This window comes from Papilio xuthus, unplaced genomic scaffold, assembly GCF_000836235.2.
Source record: "Papilio xuthus unplaced genomic scaffold, Pxut_1.1 DF825928.1, whole genome shotgun sequence".
NCBI classification, from domain to species: Eukaryota; Metazoa; Arthropoda; class Insecta; order Lepidoptera; family Papilionidae; genus Papilio; species Papilio xuthus.
The window spans coordinates 3,140,150-3,149,799 of NW_013532721.1; the positions used below are offsets into that span (position 1 = coordinate 3,140,150).

Sequence of the window (9,650 nt, forward strand, 5' to 3'; positions counted from 1 at the left end):
TAATAATATATGAACTTGCCTGCGTCTATATAGATATCGCATATGTTCGTATTTGTATCCCTGTCAGTAGCTTCTATAAAAAATGAACTTCCAGTATATGTACCTGCGTTAAATAGGATCACCAACTAATTATTTACAAGTAAATCGACCATTGAATGACTGAACGAACAAAATACAACGAGTAAATAGATGAGTCAAGGGAACGAGCAAATCGGTGACCTTAAAGTTACATCCTTTTACTAAAAAAGTTGTTTTATATTATTGTTTGGGTATAGAGCAGCAGTGGCTTAAGCACTTGAATTGTAATCTGCATGTCCTGGAATCCCGCCATGTACCAATGTGTTTTTCGATTGTCGACTTACAAATGTACATTTATCCGACGTTTTTACGGTAAAAGAAACCATCGCGATGTAACCAACCAAACCTCAGTGGGCCAACGTGGTTCACTAAGGCCCCTAACTTAGGGTAGGGCTCCGAGTGGGGACGTTTAGTGAGCTAATGATCGGTGAGACTTTACTATATTTTAAGAAACGTACCATGTGCATTTGTGTCGTACTGTCGACTGCATAGATATCTTGATGTTTCTTTTGTCAAATCGTTGAATTGTGCCATCGCTTCTACATATAATATTACAACGTTAATGGCTAGTCTAAATTTATATTTAATAAAGTTAAATTCCGTGTAAGCTTTTAAATAAAGAACGAAATTATTGTTAATTAAAATTAAATTATAAATACCCGTGCTAACATCCTTGTCATCATCATCTTGGTCTTCTGTATCAGCGCTTGATGACATCAGTAACTTGCTGTCTATAATTTCATTATTCATTATTTAAACGCAAGAAAATCTATGCCTACAATAAAATATTTTTAATTTATAATACAACTAGCTGTAGCCCGCGACTACGTCCAAGTTTAAAAAGGAAAATAATAAGTATCCTATGTGTTCTTCCACACTATGTTCTACATCTGTGCCAAATTTCATCAAGATCCGTTGAGCCGTTGCAAAAATAACAAACAAACATCCATCCATCTAAACTATCGCATTTATAATATTAGTAAGATTTTTTCTGCAAATAAAAATGTACTATGCATTTTTTTGTTACTATGAAAAAGTTTTACATGTTCTTATTATTTGTTGTTGAAACGTTCACACACTTGATTGCTTACAATTTAAAGTGTAAATTGGAAAAATCTGGATGTTAGTTTATTTACATTTTTGACGTAAACGTTACGTAAATAGATGTATTATTTATCGTATTACTTACAATCGCATGAACGAATATCACTGGACAGTGTATCACCCGATTTATCAGACGTATAAACTATATTTCTATTAGTGTTTTTATTTCCTGAAACAAAAACAGTACAAACAATATCCTACGACTCTACGTTATAATGTTCCGTTGATAGATATATAAGCATTTTAAAATTGTACTTTTAAATACCAAATAATGCATTTTTCAAGTAACATTCAGGATTGGTCTTATAGGAGAACGTTTCCACGTCAATTCGATGTTGAACTTGGTTTATTAAATATTTACATTTAATACGTAGAAGATATAATTTAAAGTTAATTTTAGGTTTAACCAGCGATAAACAAGTATAGATGAAAATGTATCAAAAATATGGTAACGTACATCAACGAAATTCCAAATCTTAAGAGCTATTTTGTGTCGCATTACGTCTTGGCAACGCGTCTGTATTGTATTGAGACCTTTGATTATCAAGAAATGGACTAAGCAAAGGGTGACTACTGTGGTAAATTCTGCCGCTTTTCGCGGAGGATAATACTACTTCGAAAAATTTAAACATTTTATAAACGCATACTGACTCAATTTTTACATATACAAAACGAGCTAACAAGCGAGTTTAAAACTTAACATACGTTTTTTATTCGAAAAAGTGGAATGCGAGTGACATGTCCTCCCTCTTAAAAGTCAAAGATTAAGCGTAATTCTGGCCGACGATTGTTTATGAGTATAACATGTTAATAGCGCTTTAATGGTTGGTCATTCGTATCTATAGGCTGCGTCCATTAAGGCTCCATTTACAAGGAAATACTTTATCGTGTGTATAAACCTATAATTATTAGTAAATAGCATAGGAAACTTTTCAAGAACGTCGCGTCAAGGGGTCGGTGGCTCATGGGTTAAAGCACATAACTTGTAATCTGCAGGTCCTGGGTTCGAATCCCGCCATGTACCAATGTGTTTTTCGTTTTCCGATTTACATATGTACATTTATCTGACGTTCTTACGGTGAAGGAAAGCATTGTGATGCAACCTGCACATATCTGAGAAGAAATTCAAAAATATGTCCGAAGACAACAAACCCACACTTGTCAGCGTGGTTGTCTATAGCCTAGTCACCCCTTAGGGTAAGCTCCGAGCCCCTCAGTGGGGACATTTGGTACTATTTTACGGCAAGATCTATAGGCTTCGGCTAGATCTATTGGGTGGTTGGGGGAGTTTGGGGTATTAAAAATATTACATATTTGAAAGTGACCATAATATGATTATTGCTCAAAATATTATAAACCCATACCTCTTGCTGGTGTCATCATATTATTTGACGTAATCACTCCAATGTTATGATGCGAGGTGACTTCCTCCAGACCTGAGGATATTAATATTATTTCAGTACTAAGATTTATTGCGTGAAATTGAGAACAGGCGGACCGACCAAATCAGAGCGACTGTGGATGTCCCCCTACACCAATGTACAAAAAAGGCAGCGACAAAGGGGGAGTGGCGGCGCCTGGTAAAGTTGAAAGGGTCACTGATACTTGATGACCACGACCAGTCTGACAAGACTGTACCGACGAAAAAGAAGAAGAAGAACTGGTGAACAGGATATAAACTTAATTATGTGTAAATAAATCTATTTGTAAACGATTAAATAATTCTTCAACATATTATGTCTTTTTAAATTTAGAAAAATTCTTGCTTAGTGTTTGCCTAAAAATATTTAGTTCAACTAATTTTTTATACCATTTAAATTGTATTTAAAAGTCTTTGATAATTATTTAAAATATATAACCTCCATTACTGGGACGTCTTCTAGACACTTTTGGCTTTACCATTCGTATAGTGTGTTTTGACTGAGGATATCCATACTCCCCGGACTCTGGAAAAGGTTAACTACGGATCATTATTTCACAATCTGACTAAATTATTAAGCGTTAATATGTATATGACGGTATGAACCAGCTCACTAATTTGCTGTAAACAAAAAAAAATAAACTAACCTACTCTTTCATTTTATAGCGTAGTACTAGTGTCTGGACAAACCCTCAATGTTTGTCCAGACTTTTATTGGAAATTTGTATATTATTCCTTGTTTATATAGATAAATAAAATATATACAAACATAACTTTTATCTAAGCTTTTCTAATAATAGTTCTTAAGTCTGTTTGTCCAAGGATTCATTCAGCATAATTTTACACATTTTTCCAAAGATTAAATTTTCTTTTTTCGAATTTAAACAATTTTGTAGTTTTCATACTACAACTACCTAATATTTTCATCGTTTTACTTGCCTGTCTCTACTGCATGCGGTTTGTAAAAGTCTACGTCGTAACTAAATAAAGAGCTGTCATCACAAGATATTTCCAATGAATTATTGTAATTTATATTTGCTTCTGAAATGTAATTAAAGAATAAACTTAAGTGTTGAATATTCACTAAAAAAATTGCTTTAATTTCCTTCTGAATGAATTAGTAATAACATAAATAATGCACACAGAAGACAGGTGTGAAGTGGAAGAAATTCCGCGTTTCATCTGACGAGTGTGCGTCCCGGAGACCTAATTTAATCCTCTTTCCCTTCCCACCCTTTTTATTATTAGGAAAGGATGGGAAGTGGAAGAGGACTTTCCGGATGAGAGGATGCATGGAAAGAGAAAATACTCTCTTCCTGTGCATCCTCTCCTCCGTCGATTAAAGGTAGGTAACGCATATGCAATTGCGTATGCCTATGGGCAACGGTCACTTCGCTATTTCAGCGATTTCAGGTGGCCTCTCGTTCGTTTGCCAGCTAATGATATAAAAAAATACCTGTATCTGCTTGTTCCAATTCATCAGTTTGATTGAAGGCTTCATGCGCATTTAAGTTGACAACCATTGCTATATCTGAATTAATCGATACGGATGATCGCTTCTTAGTAATCAATAATAACGATCCATCAGTTTCTGTAAATAATACATACCAATAATTTTTTACAGCAAACATAGGCTAGAGTTAAGTTTCAAGGACGCGTCATGTTCAAAAACATTACGTTACACGAGAGAGAACGAAGATATGAAACCACTGAGAGCAAAAGAGACCGACGTATATATTCAATACAAAACGATTGAATAAAACTATCCAAATTAAATGAAAATATTCAAATATTTTAAGAAATTGAAACAATAATTCTATGTTAAGTTTATTCATATTGTAAGCGATTTATTTCACAGGATGGCATTCAAAATAAATGTTGCGGTTAGAACACATTCCTGCTCCTACATATTACCACCCACACGGCAGACAGTCTTGCGTAGGAGGCGTCTTATACAAGGAATTTTCTCTTTATTCCATCCATTTTATCTAGTTATAGGCTTATTTATGCTTAGAATAATAACAGGCTTTAATAATTTATAGATACAAATTACTCATTACTACGAATATTAACAATTTGTTCATTTTATTACTATGTCAACTGTCTAGTAAGTTAGTCAAAATTTTATTTTAGTGATGACATGGAAATAGTCACATTATTAATTAGAAAGTCCAGTGTCAAAATGAATAGTGAGGGGACACAAACGTCGATATTTTAGTAAGGTTAGTGTTGGGTCAATATACTGACACATTTTCGGATTTTCTTCTTAAAAGTAGTTAAAAATGTTTTAGGTAAACACTGATAAAAGGCTGTTACCAGTTTAGTTTGAGATAGAAGTTTGATTATGGTTGAGTTTATTTAATATCATTTTATAAATTACTTGCCTATAGATCGATCAACTTGGCTTCTGTATTTCGTAGAGTTTGTCAAATCCGTGTTCTTATTATTCCCTTAAATTAACAAAACATAATAAGAAAAGTTAATTATAATTTTCCATAGTGGCAACACTGGGAAATCAAAAAGGAAAAAAAAATAAACAAAATTCTTAATTCAAAAGGACTTACTTTGTCTATTGCAATTAGAGTAGATTACTTCATTTGTATCACCTTTGTCATCTCCATCTTTAGACTTTGCCCGCTCTTTTATAAAAAAAAAAATTAGTCACATGTTATAGTTTTGTGAAAACATGATTTTTTTAATGAAAATATAAGCAGTTTTTTTTTGTAAATTTACTAATATTTCTTTAACCATTCCAACTAAGCTCTAAGCTTGTGCTAGGATATAGTCGAATGGCGGGATTCGAACCCCCGACCTCGTGGTCGGAACTCCGTACCCTTAAACATTAGGCTATTGACGCTTAACGAACGATCGAACGACGATTATAGGCAAATATTTTACCTTTCTCTTTAAGAGTTATGACTGTTGTAGCATTATTATAGTCTTCAATTGGATCAATACACGTAGAGATGTCGTTTTTATATGACTTGATTGTATTGAAAGGAGGGTAAGATGTTATCGGTTCTTCCAGTGAATTGTTTTCTGTTAGAACAAAAGATAAGATCACAATAAAATAATACAGATACTACCTTGATCTTTAGAAATTGGTACAATTTTGGAATTCTTACTCGTGTTTTTGATGTGTATGCCCGCTGAAGGTCCCACTTGAGACTGATGTTTTGGCGATTGATTTTTACAAATGGACTTGTCTGAAACAACGATTTTTTTAAATGCTACCTATTAAGCTACTGTAATCGTAACCACTTTGGAAATACGCATCGCTTGTAATCTGGTTGGTTCGAAAATAGCGATGTTAGTCCTTAAAATCGATGGATAAAATTTTATTTGGCTTACCATGGGTTTCTGAGATTAAAATATCTGTATTAAATCTATTCTCATCCCTGTCATTTTCTTTGCAAAGTAGAGATAACATATTAAGTTTAAAACAAACGTCTTTGGTCTCAAAAACACATGGTTCATAGGTTTTTCAGTCATATTAAGTTATTGGAAGTGATTAATTCCAAGTAACCTTCAATATTACCTTATATACCTAATTTGTTTAATTTGCGTTTATCGAGGGCTAAATTTGTTTATTGGGAATCTAATAAATTTCTTACTAAACCGTATTAAGATTTACGAACGGCGCCTAATTTGATTTCGGCTGATGTCTTCAGCTGTAATCAATAGCTATTCAATTACAAATTCATTGGAAACATCACAGAGTAATGCTACTAAGTTTTTTATTTTCTTACATTTAGAAACTAATTTCACTTATTTATCGTATTTTTTTTTATTCCAACATCATAATATTAAACTTAACTTACAGTCCTGGATTAAGAATGTATGTAAAACCTATAAAATCGAATTTAATCTAGCGTTATATTAATCTACACAGATTACGCTACAAAATACATATAAAAATATAATAACCTGATTCAATTTTAGTGTAGGCCTCAGAATATAACTTAGTAGGAGGTACAATGCCAGTGGATTTCTGCTCCTTAGCGATGGCGTCCGTCCCTAAAAAGTAAAAGCATGTCACAGACCACAGAAAGGAAATGGGCGCGCGATTTACGCGGCAAAGTACTTTAATTTAGGGCACGGGCACACGAAAGTCCGCGTCGTCGCGGCTTGCGATTGCCAAATAAAATTGCTCTATTGTCCAGATTTAAGAAGTTCTCGCAGCTTAAATACGTGAGTGCTGAGATTTGATTTAAATAAATATACAAAGGTTATTGTAGAAATGATTACATCGTATCCTACACTTTTTAGGTCATTGAATAGGCTTACGTATCAGTAATTTATGGGTGAATTATTTCTTTTAATCTAACTTATATTATAAATGCGAGTGTTTAGATGGATGGTTGGATGTTTGAAGGTATTTCCAGAACTGCTGTATGAATCTCTGCCTGGAAGAACACATAGGCTACTCTTTAGATTTCTTTTCAACTTTGCGTGGACTTTTATATAATACAAGCCTTATCAATTTTACAGACGGATGGATTATAGAAGATGAAAATACAAGTTATGTTATTACTTATCGGATTAGGAAAGTACGCATCAGCGATGGAATGGCGCACATTTATTTGGATTACTTCAATTTTGGTGTATTTCGTTTCGCTATTATTTTGAAGTGAAATAGAATGTTGTAAATCTGAGTGGGACATTTGACGGAGCGAAATAATGATGATATTTGAAAAGTAATTTGGCAAAAAAATATTACATATTTTAAAATTGCAAGCGATTTCTGTGCATTTTTTTTACGAAAAATATTGTAGTCTACAATTACATTAAATTTAATTGACTTTTTTGCTCTTACGAAATAAATTTATAACTATTTTTTTTATATTCAACTTTTCATCAACTAAAAATATTAAAGTATATAATTTTGTTCATAACATAAAATAAAATATTACTAATATATAGTTTGAAAAAGAAAAGTTATAGGAAAATGGTCTGTAAACTTTATCTATTATCGGTCATCTGGGTTACAGTTCACAGCCGTTAGGGCCCTTTCACACGTCATTTACCTGCTTCATGGTAGAGCAACACGGTCGTTTGGACGTCGGCATTTTCCCAGAACCCGGACCTTTGCAAATCCAGCATTGTGGCAACTGGAAAAAAAGTTTAATTTATTATATTGTAATTAATTTATCCGCCTCAATGTGGACTAATATACAATGATTTTTATAGTTTACATTAATTTTAGACCAGACTTAGTTGTGATAAAGAGAAAATAGGCACACTACCAACTTGCCTGAATTGTGACAGGAATAATAAAAAACAAATAAACATATTGCCGTAGTTTTAAATTTTACTTCTTATGAATTTTAATTTGTTTGATATTGATAACTTATTTAGAACGTAAATCGATTAAAATTAGTTGTTAAATTTGATAGATATACAGAGTGTGTTAATTCTAATATATTTACTATCCACAAACATGTAACCTAATAGTTGTCTAGTCACATCCCCAATTTAATTGCTTTAAAAATGTTACTTGACTTACAAGTTCTGCACTTTGAATGTGACTTAGGTTTGCTGGCCCATCTCTCTGCGGTGCCTTTCCACATGAGGTTCCACCGTCTTCGGCAGATCCTTCCCACGGAGAAGTGCTTTGTAAACGTTATGAACGGTCGAGGAACTGGTAAAAAACATTACAAACATAAACCAAGCCAACTATTAAATGTAACTAATCTGCTAAACTTTATTATTTTACATCCATACTAAGCGTTACATTAAAAAAATTATAAAAAATTTAGACAGACCAGTTTTTCAATGTTGACAAAATGTTTAAATGACTATAGACCTAAGATTAGTTTTTCACTGTGTAAGAGTTCTCAAAATGTTTAAATGATTCAAGAGTCAGACCATCAAGTCAAGACCTAAGATTAGTTTTTCACTGTGTAAGAGTTGTCAAAAAGTTTGATTAACTCTTGAACTAACTTCGTATCTGATTGTTTCTATGTTTATGGCACTTTTTGCAGCGTCCCCTGTATCGTACGCTTCTATCGCTGCATCGCTTTGCAACTTCCCGCCTCCAGCAGTAATGGTGCTGGTAATCATGAGAATCACATGCACCTGAAAATAGTACATAGATAATGTTACTGTTACTAATACACAAACGGCTAAAACACTCACGTATGTTCCTCCGGTGTCGGCACCGACTAGTTTGAACCGACTGTTTTAGCCGTTTATATATTAGTTTATGATAATGTCTCACGAAAATCTTTAATAATTTACTGTTTCTGTGGACGAGAAAGAAGTGACTACTAAGATGGCGATGAGGCGACGATGAAAGACGTACAAAAAGGAAAAGTAGAATACCGGCGATCATTTTTATGATGAATTATGATAATTTATGAAAATTTACGGATTCCTTACCTTTCTGTTGTTTCTTAGTTTCAGTATGAGATGCACATAATTTGCAAATATTTGGCTCCTCTGGATGAGGCTCCTCAATACAACATAAGCTATCATTACAATTGTCAAGAATCCAATTTTCACTGCGACCTTCCATTAGGCTAGAGTATGCTTGTTCGAAATTATAATTGCTTAGGAAATCATCACGAATTTCTATATCAGTTCCAGATACAGTGCTTGCAATATCGTAACCTTAAAAAATATTTTTATTTTACTAGTTTGGAATGTTTGGATGGATGGGTGTGTGGATGTTTGTTGGAAGGTATCTACAGAACAGCTCCATGAATCTTGCTCAAATTTAGCATAGATGTAGAACATATCCTGGAAGAACACATAGGCTACTAATAAAGTGTTTTTTTTATTTCCGCGCAGATGGAGTCGCAGGTAACAGGTAAATAATGAATAACGATATACGCGATACGGTTTAAAAAATCTTCAATGCTCTACCTTCAGCTTCCAGATTTGTCATCCTTTGAAGAATCTCAGAAGGACAGTCAATATAAGATGTTGTAGGCATATGTTCATTTCCGTCATAAGTTGTTCCAGACAAATCGTTGTTTTCTTTTTCTGTAAGATGATCACCTAAATAATAAATGACAAATGACAAAATGTGAATTTGCAATCCAAA

General features: G+C 33.3%; 1 protein-coding gene across 1 annotated transcript in view; it reads right to left on the reverse strand.

Moving 5' to 3' along the window:
• Window positions 1–9,650, reverse strand: part of LOC106125052 (uncharacterized) — a 16,802-nt gene that overhangs the window by 4,659 nt on the left and 2,493 nt on the right. Inside the window, exons 7-23 of the mRNA XM_013322138.1 lie at window positions 9,470–9,604; window positions 8,984–9,214; window positions 8,546–8,680; window positions 8,109–8,243; window positions 7,630–7,713; window positions 6,530–6,619; window positions 5,728–5,808; window positions 5,501–5,641; window positions 4,987–5,052; window positions 4,059–4,193; window positions 3,542–3,643; window positions 3,042–3,128; window positions 2,547–2,618; window positions 1,268–1,351; window positions 738–809; window positions 537–617; window positions 20–103 (exon numbers count right to left, since the gene is read on the reverse strand). Of these exons, the coding sequence (XP_013177592.1) occupies window positions 20–103; window positions 537–617; window positions 738–809; window positions 1,268–1,351; window positions 2,547–2,618; window positions 3,042–3,128; window positions 3,542–3,643; window positions 4,059–4,193; window positions 4,987–5,052; window positions 5,501–5,641; window positions 5,728–5,808; window positions 6,530–6,619; window positions 7,630–7,713; window positions 8,109–8,243; window positions 8,546–8,680; window positions 8,984–9,214; window positions 9,470–9,604 (1,815 nt within the window). The remainder of the gene's footprint in view (window positions 1–19; window positions 104–536; window positions 618–737; window positions 810–1,267; window positions 1,352–2,546; window positions 2,619–3,041; window positions 3,129–3,541; window positions 3,644–4,058; window positions 4,194–4,986; window positions 5,053–5,500; window positions 5,642–5,727; window positions 5,809–6,529; window positions 6,620–7,629; window positions 7,714–8,108; window positions 8,244–8,545; window positions 8,681–8,983; window positions 9,215–9,469; window positions 9,605–9,650) is intronic.